Below are 24,744 nucleotides of genomic sequence, written 5' to 3' on the forward strand. Positions count from 1 at the left end.
GTGGAGTGGAAATCCAATTCAAAACGTTGGGTCTATATAACTCTTTAATATAAACAAATGCTTTCTTTAAAAAAAAATAAAAAGAAAGAAAGAAAGTGAAAAAAGAGGGAAAGAAAAGGAAAGGAAAAAGATTAGTGATCATCAGGGACTAAGAATGCAGTACAAAAGATCCCCAGAAGGGCACCGAATGTCCTGTTTCTCGACTGGTGTCGGGTACAGGAACTGACCCAGACGATAACACCGGGTAGGACTCAGCGTCCGCAAACGAAGACACACATAACCGTGGAAACCTGAGCAAGCCTAGAGATCGGATCTAAGTCCACGTCCCAGTTAGAGACTCTATTTTCTTCTTTGCCGTGTTTCACAGAGTGGTAGTACTGTGACTAGCGAACTATGTAGGTACTTTACTACACCTTCCGCGAGCAGCCGGCCAGCCGCAGCACCCGGCGTCGGGTCCTGGGAGGGCGTCGGGGGTGGACCCAGACCCGGCGGGGCGGGACGGGGCGAGCGTCGGAAGTGACGTCAACGGGCGGGGCGCGCACCTGAGCACCTGGGCGATCGCGGTAGAGCCAGGCAGCGGCGATCCGCACGCGATGGAGGGCGAGGGCCGGGGCCGGTGGGCGCTGGGGCTGCTGCGCACCTTCGACGCGGGCGAGTTCGCCGGCTGGGAGAAGGTGGGCTCAGGCGGCTTCGGGCAGGTGTACAAGGTGCGCCACGTGCACTGGAAGACGTGGCTTGCGATCAAGTGCTCGCCCAGCCTGCACGTCGACGACAGGTCAGCGGCCGGGTGGGGCCGGGCTGGATGGGGGGCTGCGCGCTACGCGAGGATCCGGGGAGCAGAATTCGCGGTCCTCAGGTCACCGGACCCTCGCAGCTCCCGAGGTTCTAGGATTCCGAACTGGCCCGGAGTGGTGGTCCTGAGCCCTGCGAGTCGCGTCGGGCTCGCCCGGGACCCACCTAGGCGCTGCGGTCCGCGCCGGGCTTAGAGAAATTGCCGTGTGGGCCTCCGCGCTTTGTGAATGAGTTAGATTTAGTTCCACTTACTAATTTTCGTTGGAGAACAAATTGATGTAAGACCGTAATTATTTCGATCGGAAGCACCGGCTGGGCTCGTGTGAGGCATCCGCGGCGCTCAGCCGCTTCCAGGGCTCCGGGTCCATTTTGGGTCCGGGATCTGATTCCGCCCACCGCTTTTCTCCGCACACCTTCGTTTTAGGGGGCTTGGGGTGGAAGCAGAGGGAGGATGTCTTGCTTTAACACTGGTAGTTGCTCCCCCCCTCCGCCCCAGGCACCCTGGACCTTTGTCTCTCCTAGCGGATTGTAAAGCGATTGGAAAGGACTCAGAGTTGAGCCCGGTAAACCCGCTGGCTATTGTGGTCTGTGCGTAAATTTGGAGATGAGGTGCGAAGCAGATTCTTCAAAAGCATTTTCCCCAGATTGCGCTGTTTACGTTGGGTGTTGATAGTTTATGTATGAGCCGCAAAACAGCACATTTAAATGACTTATTCTTTAACCAAACTGACATGGACGTAGTATTTGCAATTTACCAGTTTAAGATCCCTCCTAAATCCCATTGAGCCGTGGCTGTCTGCAGGACCTGCCTTAAACACAGGAACTCTGGACTCCAGCTTTACTGTGGAGTGGTGACCGTGGCAGTACCCGAGTGACACTAAGGAGGATGGTTTATTATTGCCATATTGCTCCCTTTACACCTCATCCCTCTCTGACGATGTCAGAAAGCTCTTGGGCGTTTTGTTGTGTGCTTGTTTGCTTTTTGCTATAACCCAGTTTTTCTTAGAAACTGTGGTACATTGAGGACTAGTGTCTAAAATCACAATAAGCTCACCGTGAGCTTTGCCATGCTGTGTAAACCTTCCTTCAGCCCAACCCTTGGGACCTTCAGGCCAGGAGAGACCCTGTGGTTGTTTCGGTGAAATCCAAACCGTTTTGAAGAGCAGCCAACAGTTACTTTCTCAAAGGTGAAATAAAAGAACTCTTCAGGGGTGATTTTTATGCCCTTAGAACTTGTGAGGAATTGTGTTTTCTAGGCAGAGTAAATATTATTCACCGTCAAAGACTTAACACAGATTTTGAATATTGCAGGGTAAATGTGAACCACCCCAGGTATCAATATACTGTGCAGCCCTCCAATCCTCAGGTCTTGTCTTTTGGGTGGCCAGGTTGCAGGGAGGGTTTTTCCACTTGCAGAGAGCCTGTGTTGAAGTGTGTGTCCTTTAACTGCAAAAGCGTTTCTTCCCTGCCTGTGGTGGCTTGTCACAGCGAGATCCAGGTCAGCAGAAGCTGGCAGAAAGTACTTAGCCACTAGGTCGGGATGGCTGCCTTTACGCTTTTGTTAAGTGGAGTTGACTTTTCCCACCCAGGCCACATTTAGGTGTTTAAGCTCCTGTGGTGTCAAGAACTCACATCAATTCCCAGGCTGGGAAATGCTAAGGAATTCACTTGGTTCTGAGCGACCTGTTGCCTTGCAAGCTAGCGAGCTTGTATCTGAAGCTTGAAACAGCTGTTGAAAAAGGCTAACTTTTCCTGGACTGTTGTGATGTATAGCCCTGCCTTTGCAAAGTGTTACCTAGAGGAAGAAACAGAATTTTCCTAGGAACTTTGTGTGCAGCCCCCAGCCAGAGAACACAGCGTCTTATATTCAGGATCTTAACCTCAGAGATAAGAGGATTTAAACATGGCCTTGGAGGATAATTTTATTGAGGTTTGAGAGAAGAAAACAACAGGACCAACAAGCAGTCCATCTGTCTGGCAGCTTAGACAAAGAGAAAGTCCTGCTTTCTGAATTAAGAGGTCATGCGGGCAGGCTCCTCAGTGGACCTCCGTAGTGGGTCCACTACATGGGAAAGGGATGAGAGGGGAAGGACTTCAGATGGAGAGTGGGAAGGTAGCCAGGGTGTTGGCATGAGCAGGCTTAGTATATTGGCCAGTATCCTTAAGGATGCCAGGAAACAAAGAAAGGGAAACTGGAAGGCACACCAGTGAGGACCTACAAGCAGCTGCCCCAAAGGAGGGGCTTCCCAGGATCACAGGCACATCTCATTAAAGGGGTAATTATTTCCTTCATCTTCTTAACATGCTTTTAGGTGTCTAGTGTTTCTTAAAGTTAAACCTTTTTGAGGGATCTTTTTCTGTCCAGGTGCTGGACAGGTCCTTTTGGGTTAATTCTGAAGGGAAGGACAATAGTTTGTCTTTGCAATCTTGTATTCTTTTGGACACGTAGAATTTAGGTACAGTTCTTTTAATCAGAGTAAACTGAAAAGAATTAAAGAAACTGGCCGTGGTGGGTGCATGCCTTTAATCCCAGCACTCAAGAGGCAGAGGCTGGAGGACCTCTGTAAGTTCAAGGCCAGCCTGGTCTACATAGTGAGTTTCAGGACTCTGTAGAGCAGTGGTTCTCCATCTTCTTAATGCTGTGACCCTTAATGGTGTTGGTGACCTCCGCTCATAAAATTATTTTGTTGCTACTTCTTACTTGTAACTTTGCTACTGTTATGAATTGTAATGTAACTGTCTGATATGCAGGATATCTGATATGCACCTCCAAAGGGGCCTTGACCCACAGGATGGCAAATGTTGACATAGAAGACCATGTTTTTTGTTTTTTAAAAATTAAATAAAAAGCAATGTAAGCCAGTCATAGCTGCCAAGAGGAAACAGTTTTTTCCCCTCTATGGGCCTCAACAAAGCCCTGCTTGCTTTACTTCTAAGGAGTGGCTGTTGTACTTCCCTAGGGGTACTGGAGGTGGTGTCCAAAGCTGATTGAGGGGAAGGGCCCATCCACAGTCACCTTCAAGCCAGCTAACATCTACCTCTGCTGCGTAGTATATAGCTGGGAGTCTTTTATGTTCTTTACCTGCTGCTTGGGGGTGAAGGGGTCACTTTAGCCACAGCTGTTTGCCAGTCCCCTTTTTACTGGCCAAGGCTGTTCACCCTGCAGGATGACTGGGAGTCTCTTGGCCCTTAGCAGCTGCCCAGGCAGGCTCCAGCCTTTATCCATTCTGTGGTTCGTGACCCTCCATTTCTGTTCTGGGAAGGTGGGGCCCTAATCAGGTCTGGGACACTCATAAAGCCCCTTGTGAAATTTCTGCCAACGCAGGGACATTTAGAGGACCTAGACACAATTCATGAGTAACTTCCCACCGATCAGATTTCTCCTCTTGGGAGAAAGTCGCATTGTTTGGCTTTGGGGAGAGGGCTGTCTTTACTTGCTGACTATCACTTATGAGGCAGGCCTGCTGGCACCCTTAGAACAAAATGATCCAGAGGCCCCATGCATCTCTCTGATCCCAGCTAAGGAGCTCAGAATAACAAAGTCCCTGGCACAGGGGCCCAGGAGCTGCTAAGGCAGAGTTGGGCCTCAGCTAGTTAGGGCGAGCCCGAGCAAACCCCAGGTCTGTAACTACAGAGCTGACAATTGGACAAGCCTGATTCTTGTCAGTTTTAAAAATAGCAGTGTGGGAACCCCTCTGAGGCTCCTGGGAACGTAATTGGAGTGGTGTGCAGGAGCCTAGCGGAGAGGCTGAAATACTGTTCTCCCTGGCAGCTGTTACTGAATCCTCTACTCCCCTGTTCCCTGAAGGCATCAAGCTCATTCATGGCTGGTCTTAGGTTCGCTTTCCCTTTTTCAGTAATGGAACCCTCCGCTCTTACCATCCCAGGGTCTTTGGACTTTCTTGCTGAGCTGGGAGGCAGAGGTATGACTTCTGTGGAACTCCTAGAAATGATGGGTGTCTGCTATCACTGACTTTCTTCTGTACTCTGATTCTCTCTCTTGGTGGGAGATCACATTATGCTAGGTGTAAATGGGATGTGGGCGAATTATTGTAAATGCTTTTTTTTTTTTAAAAAAACATTTATTTAACTTTATGTCCATTGGCATCAGATCTCCTGGAACTGGAGTTACAGACAGGTGTGAGCTGCCATATGGGTGCTGGGACTTGAACCTGGGTCCTCTGGAAGAGCAGCCAATGCTCTCAACCACTGGGCTATCTCTCCAGCCCCTTGTAAATGCTTTTTAAAAGTTTCTTGGGCTGTCATCTCAGTAATCAGGAAACTGAGATAGGAGGATTGCTATGAGCTCAAGGTCAGCCTGAGCAAAAAAAGAAACTTATGGGGGAAGCTGGGGCTACCACTTTTTGGTTAAGTCCTTACCTAGCTATGTGAGCTTCTGGATTTAGGAACCAGCGCTGCCCCCCAAAAAGTGTCTCTAGAGATTGTAACTCTAACCTGGTTCTGTTTGTGCCCAGGTTTTCTAAGTAGAACCCCCAAACGGGTGAGAGTGGGGCAGAGGTGCCCTTTCTTCTTCTCAGAGTCTGAATTAGCGCCCCTCTCCAAGGGACAAAAGGGATGAGAATGTAACCCCAGCCTTCCCGTACCGTAAAGAAGCAAAGATCAACCTGATGTTAGTGGACTCCTTGGCCCAGAAACATTTTGTTCACTGTGAGCAGAAGGAAGAGAATGGAACAGAATGGCGACCAGGAGCAGGCCCTGGACTTGCCATCCATGATCCCTGCCCCACACAGGCATCCGGGCTAGGGACAAGCTGGAAAATCCCTCCGGGTTTTAAAACAATAGTAAGATTACCAATGTACAGTTCCTTCTGTGTTGTTATCAATACTAATCGGAGATACTGCTAATGAGAAAGGAGTATTTTAAATGATAAGAACTAATACCACAAAAATGATGAGTTCTATATATTTTAGAGTCCTTCGGCCTCTCCCAGACTAGGATCTGGCCCAGTTTGGACTTATGGAGTGGCAGGTGCTGCTGATAACACCTAAAGGCTGGAGCTTCCTGCCCCAAGGGACATGTTGGTGTTTAAGTTCAGAGGACATTAGATGATAAATGCTTTGAAAAGTTTTTCTGGATGTCCCAGGACTCTTCCTCAGTGCTAGGCTCTGATTTTTGTCCCAGCAAACAGTGGCCATTTTCCAGGGAAGTGCCCTGAAGCATGTAACCCAGATGGGGTGGGGGGTGTTGTCACGAGTTCCTTCCAGCCTTCTGTACAGACTAAGTGTGTAAATGCAGCAGGGGTCAGCTTCTTTCTCTAGCAGCCCTATGGCCCTTGTTCTTTTTTAAGTGAGGCTTGTGTTCTGGAAAGGGCCTGGGCAGAGAGGGAGAACTTGTTGGATTTTGAGTGATGGGAAAGGTAGAACTAGCTATTTTTTCTGCCAGTGGAGCTGCTGGGAGTTGATTCTAAGAGCTACCAGCAGAAGCTGCTGTGTGTATTAAATCCTTTGGGCAAATAAAGACATTGGTTAGGTTGACTGAGTAGGGCTGTCTAGTGCAGGGGAAGTGGCCCATGCTGCAACCAGCCTGCAGACAATGAATACTGGGGATGGACAGGTATACCTCTTCGGGTCACTTGCTGGTGGTTCCCTATACTCAGAAGGGCCGTTGTTTGGGCAGGAAGGATACACACTGGAAGGTGCAAACTGTCTACTTTATAGAATAAAATGAAAGTAGCGGAGTGGTGGGGAGGGTTACAAATTATAACTTTCACACACACACACACACACCCACTCCCAAGACAGGGTATCTCTGTGTGTAGCCCTGACTGCCTTAGAACATCTTATGTAGACCATGCTGACCTCGAATTCAACAGAGATCTTTCTGTCTCTGCCTCCCTGGTGCTGGGATTAAAGGTGTACACCACCACTGCCCCGTTTATAACTTTCTTTCTTAGCACAAAAGAGAGCAGAGGTGGCTGCTGATAGCAGGTCTCAGTTGTGTGTGGGACTGACCAGCCCGGTCCTTAGCTCCTGTCTTCCCCTGGGGAGAAAGGAGCTCAGCTGTCTTCTCCTTCAAGTACCAACTTTATTTTGATAATGTTTGACCTGAGCATCTAACTCTTCACGGGCCAGTTTTTCAGATTCTTATGGAGTATAGGAACAGGGCTGGGAATTTCCCACCCTGTTTTAAACTGTTAGTGTCCAAGGCAGGATGGCCCCCCTGGTGCTTAGGAGTCTGCCTCCTGTTGGGGTTGGACCCTTGAAATCTTCCAGCAAGAAGGGAGCAGTGGACAAGATCCTAGTGCGAGATTATCCACCCAGTCCAGGGGCCTCATGGGCTGGCCCTGCACACCTGTACTAGCTACTTTGGGCAGCATCTCCAGAAGATCAGGACAGCATGCCATGTTTGACTCTGTTCCGAAGCCATTTAGTGACTCATTCTAGATGCTTCATTAAAGCCAGAGGTCTGTTGCCTGCCACCCCAGCATAGGCTCAAAGTGTGTGCTTATGAGGACTAAGATCTGCCTGTAGGATTGACACTGGTTGGCAAAAGGCTGAGCTCTTCAGCCCTTAGAACTTGTGACAGTTTCCCCTGCCAGAGTGCGATGCTCAGAGGAGCTGCTTTTTGCTGTGGATTTTGGTGCCCAGGTGGCTCTGCCTGCCTGCCTGTCTGCCTTTGTCCTTCCTTCATGGGGCCAGAGAAGCCTGGGAGACCCCTTACAGTTTCAAGGGGGAGTCCAGGTTAGGAAGTGAGTTGATAGCACCATTCTGGGTCTTCCAGCAGGCTCCTGGTGATTTCACAACAGGCACTTTAGACCCAGAAGAGCCCCTTGCGGGAGTAATGAAAACCCAGTTAGTCTCAGGTTACAGGTAGGACTTTGTGCTAGACTGTCTTCTGGGGAGGCACCAGGGCACCTCAGCCCTTCGAGGCCTGCGTGTGGACACCCAGGCTGCTCAGTTCCCAGCTCCAGAATGTCTCTCTCGAAATGGTTCTGGAAGTTTCTTTTAAGGAACACTTTATTTCTAGAAAGCAGATTTCGTGACATGGGAACTTCTTCCCTGCTTCCTGGGTGCTTTCTTGTGTGTATTTGGAGAGACACTGACCCAGATCCTATGTAGCTTGGTCACACCCTCTTGGGATGGGGCTTTACCCTGAACGCACTAAGACTTTTGACCTTTGTTGCTGGCACAGACTATTACACAGCAATTCGCATCTGTACAAACATCAAGATTGACCTTTGGCTGTGGCTGGTGAATGCAGTGAGTGCTTCTGCTGTCTCTGTGTGAGGAACCAGGAAACAGCACCATAGCGTCTCTGGACATTAGGCGCAGACTGCCACACGATCCGGCAACTCTGCTTCTGGGCAGATACCCAGACGAACTCATACAAGGGCTCTCTAGACATTTTTCCCCGAAGGTGTAGCATTATTTTCAGGAGTCAGCAGTAGGAACAGCGTCTTAGTTTGCTCTCGGTTGCTCTGATAAAGCACTGCCCAAAAACAGTTTGTAGAGAAAGGGTTTATTTCATCATATAGGTTATAGTTTGTCCTAAAGAGAAGTCAAGGCAAGACAAGGACCAGGACACTGAAGCTGGAGTATTGCTTCCAAGCTATGTTTTACTCAGTGTGCTTTCTTAGGAAACCCAGAACCATCTGCCACCCTGTCCTTGAACCCCCTCCACATCAATTGTAAATTAAGAAAACACCCGCACATATACACACGGGGTATACGCCTACGGGGCACTTTCTCAATTGAGGTTCTTTTTCAGATGACTCCAGATTATGCCAAGTTAACAAAACAGAAACAAACAAACAAAAAACAAAAACAAAAAAAAACTAACCAGTACAAGCAGTCTTGTCTATAGCCTTATGGCTGAATTAGTAAAATGTATATTCCTACACCATTCTTGGCCACACAAATACAACTTGGATCTGTGCAACAATATACATGAGTTTTGGAAACACCTCATGAAGGAAGGCAGGCATAGAAGAGTGATGGAGATGATGCCATCCATTTGGGGCACCTGGATTCTGAACAGAAGGATGTGGGGTCTGCTGGGTGTTTAATGGGTGCAGTTTGTTGGAGATGATAAATATATCCTGAGTGTAAAGGTGATGGTTACATATGAAATGTCCCTGTGTTGTCCACTCATGGGCAGTTAGAGGAATATAGACAGCCTCTGTGTAACCAGTGTGACCAGTTGTTTGTGCCCTTGGCCAATCTCTGCTAGACTCAATTCTGTTAAGTGTGAGATTAGATCGAGGAGTGATTGAGCCAGTAAAAGAATTGGACTTGAAACAAAAGGTGAGGGTGAAGGTCCTTGATAGTTATATAGCAGTTTTCCATCCTGACAAGAGATGTGATGTCGCTCGTAGGTATCCATCGTAGGTATCCAGATAACTGCTGGGCTCTGTCCTCACAGTGACCCCAGGTGCAGAGGCGGGTGTGAACAGCATAGACTGACTATAGGCTCTGGAAGGCCCAGTGTTTAATTATGTGACAGTGAACTTTGCACACGTGTGCATTTATCACTGGTTGTATCCTGGCCAGTGGCTCTGTGTCCTGCTAGGTGACAGCTGCATGCTCTCACACCTCTGGATTTTTTTCAGGGAACGCATGGAACTTCTGGAGGAAGCTAAGAAGATGGAGATGGCCAAATTCCGCTACATCCTGCCTGTGTATGGCATATGCCAAGAACCTGTTGGTTTGGTCATGGAGTACATGGAGACGGGCTCCCTGGAGAAACTGTTAGCCTCCGAGCCACTGCCTTGGGACCTGCGCTTCCGCATCGTGCATGAGACAGCTGTGGGCATGAACTTCCTGCATTGCATGTCTCCACCACTGCTGCATCTAGACCTAAAGCCAGCAAACATCCTGCTGGATGCCCACTACCATGTCAAGGTAAGGGCAGTGCGTGCCCTGGGGAGTGAGTAGCCAGGATGCTGGATATTTTAGGGGGGACTCTGTGTCTGAGATCTTAGAATCCGGAATAAAGCCTGAAAAACAACAGTCCCTGGAGCAGAAAGCTTGAAGCCAGGACCTTTCTTACTTGTAAGACCCGCTAGAGTGCCCAGCTGGTTACACTTGATTCGGAAGGGTGACCCTTGTAAACCCATGGGATTCTCCCCCATATCCTAGCATGTCTAGGTTCTGAGCACCCTGAAGGAGACCAGGGACTTTGAGGTCCCAGGACTTATAGTCTTGTGAAATCAGAAGTTGGGCTGTGAACTAGAGAGACCTTGTGTCCTTTGATAAAGGAACGTGACTTTCCTCAGTGGTCTGGGACTATGGATAGGTGGTGGTGTCTACTGTGATCCTGACAGTCTGTGAAGAGGACTCATTTACCTGTTTGTCCTCTGGTAGGAAGCTGTGGGCAGTCATATTGATGTGAGGCCTATAGGGTTTGCTTCTTTGTTTCTTTGCAAGTTTATAAAATACAGTATGAAGAATGAATGACACAGGAAACAGGTGCTGTGTGCCTGGATATAACTTTTGTCAGTTTGCACCCGGTTGCATGACTTTGAACATGTTTTTTTTCCTCTGGATACCTCTGCCTCAACACTTGGGGCAACACATCTGTCAGAGGCTTTTTCTTATATGACATGCACATGACCTGGGCAGCCCAGGCCATGGACCCACAGTATTGAACACAACTGCCTTTTCTCTTGGTGCAAGAAAGCAGATGGGCCTGAGCGAGGGAATGGGACCGAGCAGCCTGGATCAAGCAGTGTTCACACAAGGAACAGTGTCCCCAGCCTATGTCACTGTGATGGGTCTGATTGCCTGACACGTCCAGGTCACTCTGCTGACCTGACCTTTGGGAGGCTCAGCATACCACTCAGCTTCTCAGCACACAGTGGCCTGTGTGGCATGTGTGAAGTGCAGCACTCAGACTCAGCCAGGCAGAGAAACTGATTTCCACTCTGGGCAATAGCTATGGGTTGTGGCTTAGATAGACATTGCTCAGTCATGACTTTTACATCCTGAAAAGTGAGACAGAATATCACACAACTTAGCATGAGCCAACTCCAAGGTGGCTTCCAGCATCTTCTTGTGATCTGAGTCTCCTGGTCTTTGTTTCCTTGTGGCTGGCAGGAGTTGGCTTCCATTCTTCCTGGGCAGAACAGGACCTCTGGACCCAGGCACATTCTTAAGATTGTGGCTGTCATGTATGTAGCCTATACCAGAAAAAGAAAACAATAACAACAAGCCCCTTACCTTGAACCGAGACCTCACCACAGAGCGAGGTGTAGGATAGTTGCTTGGTGGCTACAGAGTGGTTAGATTACTCTAGCTGCGGTCGGTCGGGAGCAGAGGTTGAAATGATGGCCTCCAGAGATCTTGGCTTGACCCACTGCCATCCGTTCATGACATCATGACAGTGTCCAGGAAACCTGTTTATTGACATACCATTATCACAGGAGGCCAGAGTGATTTGTGAAGAGTGGTCGGGTGTGCAGACAGCCCTGGGATACCTGGGACTGGCCTTCACAGGGGCAGGCTCTGCTTCTGTATGCAGTAGTCTTTAGGTGGAAGAAAGAGCTCGGAAAGCGTATAAAACTCTGGGCATTTGAGAAGAGGTAAGGAAAATAGCAGGCAGTGCTGGATGGTGTATGAACGCTTCTGTGTCTTCAAGAACTACTGAATGGGAGCTGCCTGACACCTAGTCCTCCCTAGGCCCTTAGAGTCATGAGTCTGGTATAGCCCCGAGTCGCTCTACCCAGGGTCTCTGCAGAGTTCCTCAGCTTCCCTAGGTACAGCCAATGTTTTCATCTCGTTCCCTTGCATGCTGCCCTCCTCTCCTGACAGGGATGTGGGTGTTTGGGAGAGCTGTGGTGTGCTTCGTCCTTGTCAGCCAGGAGCTGGGACAAGGACACAGCTCCCCAGCTCTGTCACTTTGCTGAGAGGTGTGGTAAGGAGACACTTTACTTCTGGGTTGTCTTCTGGATCAGTGAGGGTGAGTGTTCACACAAAGCGATGCCCCAGTTGTCACAAGTAGGTTGTCCTTTGTAGGTCTGGGTGCTGACTTCTCTTAATGCTTTCCCATTGAAGAAGTAAGTGTTGTCCTTGACAAATTCTGTGCTAGCGTTCTCTTACAGGCCACTATCCCCTCAGCCTGATGACAGTTGTAGTTGTTACAGTGTCAGCTGGATGACTGGACTGGGAGCTGTGGAGTCATGATGAGAAGGTGTTTGTTTGGTTGTTTGGTTGGCTTTGTTTTTTAGAGACAGAGTTTCCCTGTATAACAGCCTTGGCTGTCCTAGAACTCTCTTTGTAGACCAGGCTGACCTTAAACTCATAGTCATCCACCTGCCTCTGCCTCCCGAGTGCTGGGATTAAAGGCATGTGCCCCCATGACTGGCTGAGAAGGTGTTTCTTTAGCATGAAGGGACACTGTCCCAAAGCTGGGATGCTGAGGCCTCCCCCTAACCTGTGCCACCCTGAAAGGCTCTGCAGAAGCTGCTTTTGTGTGATGCCAGGCTTTTATCACAGAAGTTAGTCACTGACAAAAAGATGAAAACAAACAGAAATGTTCTTATACAATACAGTTTCTTTGTCTTGTACAAGCAGCCTCCCAGGAGGAGCCTGTGGTGCTGCGGGTTCTGCACCTCCCATGGAGATAACTTGGGTTCCTGAGCCGTTTGCAGTACAGACTTCTGTTGGGATCCCAAGGCAGGGCCAAGAGTTGCTATTCTGCCAGCCTCATTCTCTGTGTCTGGAAAGGCACCTCGGCTCTGGGCCTGTGCTCAGTGTGAGCACTACTGATGCTTCACAGCCTGGTGGTGCTGATGCCTGGGGTCAAGTCCATTACATTATTTCCTATGTCACTCGCTATTACTATGCTAAATATCCAAGTTAGGACCACTCCAGATACCACCAGACTCCGTAGTCATTGCAAGAGGAAGAGGGGTTCTTCCTGCTGCTGTGCCCAAAGAAGCCTTTCTGCGCTAACAGGAGGCCTTTGGTAGCTTGGTGTAGCTATGCTGAATTAGAAGGGCTGTGTTCCTGTAAACCCTGAGCTTTGCGGTGCTGAGTCAGGTGCCGGTGTCAGGGCATCATGAGACCTTAGGTATCCACTGTTGAAAGCTGGGTGGGGGGAGGCGACCCTATCCTGGGCAGGAGGGTAAGAGAGAAAATTCCCTCGCTCAACTCCTGAGTACCTCACCTTGGTGTGCCTTCACTGCCAGGCTTTCTACAGTACTGCTTTTCTTGAAGTGAATTTTGAAGTAGCTAGCTTGCCCAGTGTGCATGCAGAGGGACAGTGACTGAGAGAAAAAGAAATGGCTCGGTGCTAAGGTTCCCCAAATCTGTCAGCATTTCTGAATGTAAAACATTTCAGGTTGCTCTCCTTGACCTTTTTTGAGAGGTGCAGTGAATGAGCCCTGCCTCCCAGCTCTAAGCAGCATCAACGACCTGCAGGACTTTGCCGTTGTTGCTGGCAGCTTTTCCAGAGTTCTTGTTTCTCCTGAAGCCATGGAGTCTTCCAAAGTGGGCAGACTTGAAGGGCCCTAGAGGCCTGTTGAGCCTGAATACTGGCTTAGTGTAAGCAGAGACAGAGGACCAGGCCAGCTCTGGAGTATCCACAGCCGGCAGTCCTCAGCGTCTTTTAGCTACCACTGAGTCTTCTGCCGTTAGGCATTAGGCACTGATGACACCAGGCCTGTGGGCTCCCTTCATGGGCATGGCCAGTCTGGAAGCAAGAGTCCTGAGTCAGCCCATTTCCTGTTGCTACCAGGGTGTGTTTGAAGACGAGCCCAGGAATGAATTAAAAGGCTTAAAACCACATCAGCCTTGAAGGAGACTAGAAAGGAGCCATTTCTATGTACACTGGAGACTGTTTGGTGCTGAATTGGGACTTATGTACACAGTGCTTCAAAAGGTCTGGTTTACACCAGGATGTAGTGCCATAGGCAGAAAAGGGAGACTCCCGGAGATGACTGCCAAGTCTACAGTAGTGGTGTGAGCTACAAGGACACCTTCACCAGTGGGGGACCTGCCTCCCCTGTGAACTCTGGAAACAGACATGGGGGTTCCTCACAGTGACATCACCACCAAGGGAGGGGACACCGTATCTGGAGTAGACCGGTGAGCCCGGAAGGTGATGAGGCGTGTGTTTTGCTCACTTTAAATCCCTCTGAAGGTGTGTTGTGCTTTAAAGGACCTGCTGGCACTTGCAGCTGCCCCAGCTGGAAGGTTGCATAACCGGACTGACTGTGGATGATAAACGCCCCAGCCCCAGCCTGTCACGTGGTTCCCTTTGCCTGAAAGCTAAAGGCTGTTTTTCCCTTCATGCTGACTGTGACCATCAGCTACCAGGGCAGACATGAAGTCTTACAGACATTGGGCCGGCTGTCATTTCTGAGTTCTGTCTCCAAGTAAATTCCGTTCTTTTATTTAAACATAATGTCTTTCTTCCCCATCCATCAAGTTTATACTGATAGTGCATCCAGGCTTGACCCTTTTATATCCCTATGCTTCCCGCCTTCCTGGAGACAGGCCTGCCTGGGGCTCAGGCCCTCTGTTTGGGGGTGAGCCCCTATAGCATGTGTTGGGGAACCACCATCCGTTATGGCGGAGGGAGACATACCATAACCTCTTCTGGCTCCCTTTAAGGCTGACATGCTTCCTTTGAATTGCTCTTTCAGATTTCCGACTTTGGACTGGCCAAGTGCAATGGTATGTCCCACTCCCACGACCTCAGCATGGATGGCCTATTTGGCACAATCGCCTACCTCCCTCCAGAGCGCATTCGTGAGAAGAGTCGGTTGTTTGACACCAAACATGATGTATACAGGTGTGTGACAGGCCACCTTGCCCTCTGTGTAGGCAAGGCGCTCTATCCTGCCCTGAACAGCAGTTTCCAGTACCATTCAGCCATGGAGTTTGGTCCACATGCAAATGGTGTGTGCCTGTTGGACTTGGGGGTTTTAACTGATGGCTACCTGCTCCCCGGGCACAGGAAAGACTTTCCTTCCCTGTGGGTGGTGCTGGCTGAGAAAGAGGCTGTTCTTGACTGGTGCTAGGCAGAAGCAGTTAGAAAAAACAGTTTCCAGCTCGGTGTTGTACATGATGAGTTACTTCCGTAAAATGGAATTTTATTACTTGTCTGACAGAAGAACCTGCTTTGAGTAGTCCACCGATCCATAGGTGGGTGGGTGAGTTTGGGCTCTTCAAAGCACACAATCCTCTGAATCCCAAAGTGAGCAGCTCACGCATGTGGTTTACTTGCCTCTGAAGGAGGACATCGACTTCTTCCTAAGTCCCCAGTGTACAAGCTGACAACATGATTGCTCCATGGTCTGGTTAAGGAGAAGATTTGTATTATAGATATGAGAGAGTACAGCCAGAGGCATCTGGAAGATTCCAGAGCAGAGAGAGAAAATAGTAGACTGAGCATGGCCAGCAGACTGGACCTGGCCAGAAGAGAAGAAGCAAGATCAGAGCAGAGGAAAAGTGGGAGAGAGAGAGAGAGAGAGAGAGAGAGAGAGAGAGAGAGAGAACAAGAGAAAGGAAGACAAAGAAAGTACAGGCAAAAGAGGAGAATTAGAACAAGGCGATAAGGAGAAGGGGTAGCTGCAGGAAAGAAGCCCATGAGCTGGAGAAGTTTAGGGTGTTCGGGGGAGGCAAGAAGAACCGAGAAGACTCTGACAGACCTGCATGAGCTTTGGTGTGCTAATGAGCACCATGATAGCCACTTCCTTCTTCCAGTCCTGAGGGAACCAGCTCCTTCTGGTAGAGGGGCACCATTCCACAAGTGCCTGAGGAATGCTGGCTTTTCTAACCATCAGAATTTGGGGAAATGGAGTTTCCTTTGGACCTGATATCCTCCAGGTTCTGAGTACCTGCCTCCTTTTCCTCCTCAGATTGTGACGACCGCATTTCAACCAGCTCTGTCTTCTGTCACCAGGCCCAGCTGACTGGTTTGACAGAAGCAGTGAGTCTCGCTGACAATGGCCCTCTGGGGACTAGTCAGGGCTTGTAGAGTCTGGGGAGACTCTAGTACTTTATTTTAAAGTTGGCTTTAACTTTTGAACCTGCATTTTCCAGTTGATGAGTTAAGCTCAATTTTTAGTCTTTATTTTTTTTTCTTTTCTTTTTTCTCTCTTTCTTTCTTTTTTAATTAGATTGGGCTATTTCAGTGTATCTAGAATAATTTATTTATCTAAACATATGTCCCCAGTAGCTAAGAGAGGGTTTCTGGGCTCAGCTGGTTGCTTTTTTACTACTTCCTGTACATTTTCTTTAGCCACTCTCTGATGAAACCTTCAAGGGCCTTTTAGAGCATCTTAGTCAGAACCCGACCTTGGATTTGAAGGATTGAAGCCACAGCAGAGAAGAACAGGGTTGAAACTGCCCGTCGATGTCTGAGTACTTGACCTGCGCCCCTGTGAGACAGCAGCTCAGAGCTCAAGAACACTTAAGAACTCTACCAAACCTGACACCTCATTTCTCTTTCAGTTTTGCCATTGTGATCTGGGGTGTGCTCACACAGAAGAAGCCCTTTGCAGGTAAGTGGCCCTGCCTGGAAACAATGGGCACGTCCTTGAACCTTCCCAGCTCTTCCACAGTGCCTCTGGTTCATGCTTGACTGAGACTCCCAGGGCTTCAGAGCCAACCCTCTGGTAGACCCATTACACACTGGAGGCCACAGCCAGCTTATGCAGGTGGCTTACATACAGGGCAGATCAATTGTGGGACCCTCAGACTGTGCCTTGTTCTTGGATGCCACTTAGTGTTTTGTGCTGGTAAAACTCTACATCTACACCAGTTTTTGGTTTTGGTTTTGGTTTGTTTTGTTTTCGAGACAGGGCTTCTCTGTATAACAGCCCTGGCTGTCCTGGAACTCACTTTGTAGACCAGGCTGGCCTCGAACTCACCGAGATTTGCTGGCCTCTGCCTCTCAAGTGCTGGGGACTAAAGGTGCATGCCACCACTGCCCAGCCAAGGCACCAGTTTTAGCATTTTAAGTACCTATCTCCTTGAATTCCGTGAATTCCTCTTATCACCCCAGAGGATCTCTGTCTCCATTAGCTGCTCCTATGATCCAACAGCTTTTTTCCGCTCTCCTTCCCTTCACCTCCCTCTCTCCCTTTCAAAAACAAGTGATATAAACATACATGACAGAATCTACCGTGTTAAGTTAACCGTTCTAAACATACTGTGAGTAGCAGTAAAAACGTTCATGTGTTTGTCCTCCTTAAAACTCATACCACATCAACTCAAGTCTTGAGCTTATAAAATCTATTTAAAAGTTTATAAAATTTGAGTCACTTTTAGCTGCATTGGTACGAGGAGTCTCTTTCCTTTTGTGGCGTTTCTGGATAACCACACTGTGGAATGTGACCGAAGATATTTGAAAATATAGGTCACACTCAGTATATATGAGGCTCTGGGTTCAGTCTCCAGCACCAAACAGACAGATATCAGTGAGTGAGAGCCTCTTGCTGCCTCAGTCGCACACTCAGGCCATGAGGAGGGTTAGGGGTGGAGACAAGATTCTCCACGCAACACTTCAGGCATGCTGGGAGCTTATTGAACACCCAGCAGAGTGGGTCTCTTATATTTCTGTCCTCCAGTGTTTGCTCTTTTAAAAAATATATTTATTTTATGTATATATGTGTGTGCAGAGTCTGTGGAGGTCAGAAGAGGGCATTCAGTCTTCTGCAGCTAGTGTCACAAGCAGTTGTGAGCTGCCGTGTGGGTTCTGGGAACTGGACCAGGGTCATCTAAAAGAGCAGTCAGTGTTCTTAACCACTGAGCCATCTCTCCATTCACCCCCTGCCCCCACTGTTCTTTCTTCCAACTGTGTTCCCCCCATGGAGGTCCACAGTCTGAATTCTTTTTGGTGTACCTGTCTACCTGTTGGGTGTAAAATAACCTGATAGCAGTGACTCTGAAGTCGGGTATGTGGTGTGTAAAAGATTAGGCTCTCAGGTTTTGTTGTCTCTTAGGTAGGAGAATCAAGGTGCAGGACTTCCCAGATGTCTTGTAGGCTTCATCTGGCCGGCTTTGGCATCCGAAAACCTTTTAGGTGTTTTCTTGACTTTTGTTGCATTTGGAAAGCTTGCTGGGTTTGGAAGGCTGGATTATCGTGGAAATAACCTGCAGATACTGAAGAGATAGGCATTGCCCAAGACTTAACGGGAAAGTGAACAAAGCGTCAGTGTGGAACCCTGGCAGCCGGTGGTGACTGTGGGGCCAATTTTCCATACCTGCCAATCGGCTCCTGCTGCTCCGCAGGGTGTGCTTGGAATGCAGGGGTGGGGAAATGCCCATGGGAACCAGCGGCTGATGGGCCGTGTGGTATATAAGATGAACAGAAGATAACCCACTGAGAGTCACCTTCAAGTCCTTCCTGTGCAGGGCTGGTAGTAATAAATAATGGCAGAGCCTGCGCTGTGCTCATGAGACATAGTTTTTAAACTTGGAGAAACAGAGAATGCTATGTCCTATAAGGTTATGGGTTAAATAAAGCTCCAGGGTTAGAAAGGGAAATGGTATTGTCCCCGGTGATATGCATGCCACGGCGTGTCCCAAACACTTGTCCGTACATATCTCCTGCTCCTCAAAGTCCTGACGTGTGCCTCTCCTTTGCAGATGAGAAGAACATTCTACACATCATGGTGAAAGTGGTGAAGGGCCACCGCCCAGAGCTCCCACCTGTCTGCAGACCTCGGCCGCGTGCCTGTGCCAACCTGATAGGGCTCATGCAGAGGTGCTGGCATGCAGACCCACAGGTGCGGCCCACCTTCCAAGGTGAGTGCCCCTCCCTGTTTCCCTGTCTCATCATTACCATGTGATGGCTCTTCCAGTGACACGGGCCATAGAGTCAATGACCACGACAGGTTTGAGGGCCAAGCCCAGTTGGGGGAAAATGTGGGTAAAGATAGGGATGAAACAAGCCCATCATCCCCTTCTTTGGGGGCCCGACACGAGCAGTGTTTGGGTTTGATGGCTTCTTAGAACTAGGTGGTTAGAACCAATGTCCACCTCTGCTCTCAGCAGGCTCCATTTGCCTCCAGGTATCTTGGAATCCTTTATTTCCATTTCAAGTACAATGGTATGGCTTTAGACAGTTGGGGGTGGCTAGTGGCTGCAACCTTTCTTTTAGGGTCTTGTTCTCATGGACAGATGTACCTTTGGAATAAGAAAGTGAACCTGGTTGAATTGCTTTTCAATGAACCTAGGGAGACATGAGTGGCCTGGAGCTCACCTGCCAGTCCTCATAGTATTAACCCTTTGGGTCTGGTAGGTTACTGAGAACCCATTTTGATCCTAATGAGATCTTACAGATGACTGCTCACTCAGGATGGTGGTTGGGTTGCCTTCTGGTGATGCCTGGGGCTTTTCCTATGAACCAGCACCGATACTGGACATGTCCTCCACTGGTTAGAAACTGGGGTGTCTCTGCTTCTGTCCCCATAGAATTATGTAGGAGTCATATCTAGGTGATAACTCTCTATTTTCTTCCCCCAAAGAAATTACCTCTGAAACTGAAGTCCTTTGTGAAAAACCCGACGAAGAGGTGAAAGACCTGGCTCATGAGCCAGGTGAGAAAAGTTCTCCAGAACCCAAGAGTGAGGTAAGCATCTCTAGCAGGCATCTTCATGTTTCCAAGTTGTGGTAGAATTTTCCATTCCAACCTCTTTTCTGAAAATTCCTCCCCATTTCCCTCTGAGCCTGTCCTCCACCTCCTTCCAGAAATATAGGTCCCACAGGGGTCCCCCACCTGCCTAGCACACTGGAGATCGTGGAAGGGCAGATGGCTCCAGACAGGTAAAAGATGAATGGTATGGCTTGAGAATCTGAGCAGTCTATCTGTTCATAAATGACGCGAGTTACAAGTACCACATAGTTACCCAGAGGTGGTGAGACACTCCAAAGGCCAGTGCTAGCCTGATGCATTAGGGTAATGACTGAAGCTAAGCCTGGGGTAAGGGAACTCTGTTAAGAGGGTTGGGAGTGCCGGTGGGGTGGTGGTGGTTTATCTGGTATTGGACAACTGTCTCCATAGAAATAACTATGGGACAGGTGAGAGCTGGGGACAAAGGTGCCCCTGACAGCAGTAAAGGGGCAGAACCTACCTCTGATATGCTGGTGGCCATCAAGTAGGCGTGACGTAGTACACAGGTGACAAACATAGTAAGGCCAGTGGTTCCCAAAGGGAGGGCTCCGAAAGAGCTGTGAGCAATCCTCAGTCTTAGTCGCTGGAAATCTGATTTTCTTGCAGCAGCTGGACCTGTAAAAGCCCCCTATTTTCCTTGCTCTCACAGCCCCAAGACAGCCTGGCATATCTAAAAAGTCTGAAGCTTTATTAGAGCTGTGGAGACCCCCAGCCTGACTTTTCTTTCCTTTTTGTTGGGCTGTCTGTTATGGGTGAACTTGGCCTTGCCTGTTCTGTGCCCTCGCAGCTTACCCATGGACTGCCTTTGGTCCTTACATAAGGACAGTGCCCCTGAGTGAGAGGCAATATCGTGCAGACTTTTCTATTTTTGTGAAGGTGTTATTCTTAAAATGCCAGGGAGGCCCATGAGGTTTCTTTGCAGCCCTGAGTTTCAGGGTTTCCTGATGTTCTTTGTCGATGGCAGTGCACAGCTATGGGACCTCCATCTCTGCTCTGTGGTCAGTACTTTCTTGTCCCCTTTTCGTATTCTCTGTATCCTGACATGAAGGCTGGAGGAGCAGAGTCCTCACCACAACCCTCTCCATCTTTGCAGGCCAGGCCCGAGTCCTCGCGCCTCAAGCGTGCCTCTGCTCCCCCCTTTGATAATGACTGCAGTCTTTCTGAGTTGCTGTCGCAGTTGGACTCCGGGATTTCCCAGACTCTTGAAGGCCCCGAGGAGCTCAGCCGAAGTTCCTCTGAGTGCAAGCTGCCGTCATCCAGCAGTGGCAAGAGGCTCTCTGGGGTGTCCTCGGTGGACTCAGCCTTCTCCTCCAGAGGATCGCTGTCACTGTCATTTGAGCGGGAACCTTCGACAGGCGGTGAGTGGCCGTGCGCACTGGTGGGCTTGCACACGACTCTCTTGTGCGTTATGTTAGAGTCTGAGCAGTTGATGCATCCGGTTTTTTGCCCTGACGATTCTTGTGTCCTTTCTGTTTCCGCTCATGAGTTTTTGGCATCATCAGCATAGTTGGTGCTCAGAGCACAAATCCAGAAATTCCCACATCGGTCGTGGGGTTCTGTCGGGCATTATGTCGCATGCAGGGAAGATAGGCCACACCTGGCTGAGCCAACCTGGAAAGCCCAAGTCACACCCAGTGGACCTAGTGACACTGGGGACTTTACTTGTGCCAGCCATGTGCCTGGTACTCAGACACTTCCAGATAACCCCTGTCCCAAGCTTTTGTGTTTATGGGCCCCCTCAGTTACTCTTGCATAGATTTACATGAAGCTTAGCTTGCTGTCCTGGAAAGTGCTGACACTTGGAATATACTGTGGCTCCTTTGTAAAGCACAGCCATTCCAATCTAGGTTCTAGCATGAGGGAGTCGGGTACAGGTCGCTGTGCCAAAGACTTGGGGTCTTACTAGCCTTCGGGGATGTTTCCAGTAGGATGTTGGGTAACAGAGAATTGAAGGTTAAGGAAATGCCTTGCAAAGATGGGTAGGGAGAATGGAATCCAAGTCGTGAACAACAGAGTCAAAAAGGACAGTCAGGACTAATTTCACTAATTTCATAGCAGCCACAGAAGTATCACTATTTGTCCCAGAGAGGTGTGTTTCTAAATTTTTTCTTTGGATTTAGCCATCTCTGGTGATGGCCTTGTCCTCATGCCCGAGAGATGAGTACCATCTTATGAGATGGCATGGTGGTGCATGTCTTTAATTCCAACGCTTGGAAGGATCTCTGTGAGTCTGAGACCAGCCTGGTCTACAAAGCCAGTTCCCAGATAGCTAGGGCTACATAGAGAGAGACCCTGTCTCAGAACAACAGAAGAATGCAGTGTTTCAACACTGGATAGGGTCTGTCTCCTTATACCACCTATACCCACACTGCTGTATAGAACAATCGGAGAATGTTCTACCTGCAGAGGAAGAGTCTTTTCATGGGACTCAGGACTTTTAGTAATGGCAGTGGATTTTTAGGTTCAGTAGAAAGTTCCATTGTGAATACTAAATAGTGTCCTGAGAAATCCAGTTTTGAGGATCCTTCTAGAAACACCCCATGTGATGTTGCCACGAATCCTCTTCACATTCCAGAAACCAGCTCTACAGACCAGTAGAGCCCCAGGAAAAGAGTCTTGGAGTCTCTCTAAGTCTTCAGGCAGATTGTTTCCTGTCTGGCTTTCTTTTTTTGGTGTACCTCTTTTTAAATGATTTTCAGCAATCCTGCTGTTGCTAGGGGAGAAGTGTGGTCGCTCGCCTTTTCCAACCCTGGAAAAGCCAGAGTGGTTTTTTTCTGCAGATTGGCAGACCATTGGAACCATTAACTGCAATGCCCAAGGTCTCCCTAGATTAGATCTGAAATAAACACATGGGGTGAATGCTTAAAGGCCTGCAAGTAAAGGATGTACCCTGAATGTCCTTCAGAATCCCTGAAGATGTGGTCCGCCTGACCGTCCTGCAATAGTATCCTTGCTCTGACCTCTGACATTGCAACCCCCCCTCTCCCTGCAGATCTGGGCCCCACAGATATCCAGAAGAAGAAGCTAGTGGATGCCATCATGTCAGGGGACACCAGCAAGTTGATGAAGATTCTGCAGCCTCAGGATGTGGACCTAGTTCTGGATAGCAGTGCCAGCCTGCTGCACCTGGCTGTGGAGGCAGGGCAGGAGGAGTGCGTCAAGTGGCTGCTGCTGAACAACGCCAACCCCAACCTGACCAACAAGAAGGGCTCCACACCACTGCATATGGCTGTGGAGCGGAGGGTACGGGGAATCGTGGAGCTACTGCTGGCCCGGAAGATCAGCGTCAATGCCAAGGATGAAGACCAGTGGACTGCCCTGCACTTTGCGGCCCAGAATGGGGATGAGGCCAGCATGAGGCTGCTACTGGAGAAGAATGCTTCTGTCAATGAGGTGGACTTCGAGGGCCGAACACCCATGCATGTGGCCTGCCAGCATGGACAGGAGAACATTGTACGCACCCTGCTGCGCCGTGGCGTGGACGTGGGCCTGCAGGGAAAGGATGCCTGGCTGCCTCTGCACTATGCTGCCTGGCAGGGCCACCTGCCCATTGTCAAGCTGCTAGCCAAGCAGCCTGGGGTGAGTGTGAATGCCCAGACACTGGACGGGAGGACACCCCTGCACCTGGCTGCTCAGAGGGGTCACTACCGTGTGGCCCGCATCCTTATTGACATGTGCTCTGACATCAACATCTGCAGTCTGCAGGCACAGACGCCTCTGCATGTGGCTGCGGAGACTGGACACACTAGTACTGCCAGGCTGCTCTTGCATCGTGGTGCTGACAAGGAGGCTTTGACCTCAGAGGGCTGTACTGCCTTGCACCTGGCAGCCCGGAATGGACACCTGGCCACTGTCAAGCTGCTGGTAGAGGAGAAGGCTGACGTGCTGGCTCGGGGGCCCCTGAATCAGACAGCACTGCACCTGGCTGCGGCCCATGGGCACTCGGAGGTGGTGGAAGAGCTTGTCAGTGCTGACCTCATTGACCTGTCTGATGAGCAGGGCCTCAGTGCACTGCACCTGGCTGCCCAGGGCAGGCATTCACAGACTGTGGAGACGCTGCTCAAACATGGAGCCCACATCAACTTGCAGAGCCTCAAGTTCCAAGGAGGCCAGAGTCCCACAGCTACACTGCTCCGACGCAGCAAGACCTAGCTTGCCTCTTGCAGAACCAGGGCTCCCTGTAGGCTTCTGGTCCATCGTTGTGTCCCTCGTGGGAATAGAATGGTCCTGGGACACTCTGTGCACCCTGTTGGTGGCCTGCCTATACTGACCAAGCAGAGGCTTATGGACAAGGCAACAGTAGCTGTGTCAAGGCAGAGGCTGCCACTGGCCACTGTGGCCGGCCATGGTGTCTAATGTCAGATGGGACTAGGTCGGTGTCATTTCATTGTGGTCTTGATTGGCAGCTGATGCGGAGCGTTCATGACAAAGCCTATATAAGGATAGCTGTTCTGCCTCAGAGCAAGTCACCTCTACTTGCTTGGAACACAGTGTCTTTGGTAGAGGCGTGAAAGGGGCAGTGTCCTTCGACTTCTCCCTACGTGGGCAGAGCATCTTGTCTTTGGAGACATAGTGGATTTTTATGAGTGACATGCTAGCTTTGCTTGAGACCTGTGAGATTATAACTGGCCCTGGCCGATGGAGTCTAGAAAGGGAACGATTATAAAAATTGTAAAGCTGGTCTTAACGTTAAACAGCCTTACCAGCATTAAACCTCTGTTTCATTTGTTTTGTTTTTGTTTTTTGATTTTGTTTTTTTGGTGATGTCTAGGCTACCACACTCTTCCTGACAGTTGCTGAGTTCTCACCTAAAATGTCAGAGCCACATCTGTAAAAGTTGGTGGAAAATTTTTTATAAATAGGTTTTATACTAAAAATTGTTCAATCAAACAAATCACTCTTTCAGGCTCTTGTCTTTTGGTGAGGTGGTGGTTTGCGCCAAGGGCTCTGCTGATGTGCCCTGTGGTGACTCCTGCTGGTTCCAGCCTCAGCAGTTGAATGTGGCCTGAGACGGTCCATGGAGATGCTTGTACTCCAAGGGGTCAAAAGGTTTGATGGCCTCATTGTTATACCTTGCCCATTTGCATTCCGAGTATTGTCTCTGTAGACGTGTTGCAGAAGTGCCCTGTGTGCAAACACATGCTGTAGCGTGGTGTGTGGCACAAAGAGTGTCATTAATGTACTGTGTACTTTGACATGAATCACGGTCAGGATCCTTTTCTGTGACAGGAAGTGGTGGAACTGGCTATGTTTTAATATGCCTCAGTTTGCCTTCACTGTCTTCCTCCCCTGTTGTGTAAAACACGGCGACCATAGGAGATCTGTGTGGTGTCAATAAAGGACTCGCCTACTTTTGGAATTCACTAA

The 24,744-nt window shown here is 49.4% G+C and overlaps 1 protein-coding gene across 1 annotated transcript; it reads left to right on the forward strand.

Annotated features, from left to right (window-relative positions):
* Positions 1-548: 548 nt before the first annotated feature.
* Ripk4 (receptor interacting serine/threonine kinase 4) lies at positions 549-24,744 on the forward strand. The gene is made up of 8 exons (XM_048422797.3): positions 549-775; positions 9,362-9,653; positions 14,399-14,547; positions 16,212-16,261; positions 18,351-18,509; positions 19,232-19,335; positions 20,471-20,735; positions 22,370-24,744. Exons 1-8 carry the CDS (start codon positions 594-596, stop codon positions 23,527-23,529), a joined length of 2,361 nt encoding a protein of 786 aa, XP_048278754.3. The 5' UTR covers positions 549-593; the 3' UTR covers positions 23,530-24,744.

Source organism: Myodes glareolus, chromosome 2 (genome assembly GCF_982192425.1).
Source record: "Myodes glareolus chromosome 2, mMyoGla1.1, whole genome shotgun sequence".
In the NCBI taxonomy this organism is placed as follows: Eukaryota; Metazoa; Chordata; class Mammalia; order Rodentia; family Cricetidae; genus Myodes; species Myodes glareolus.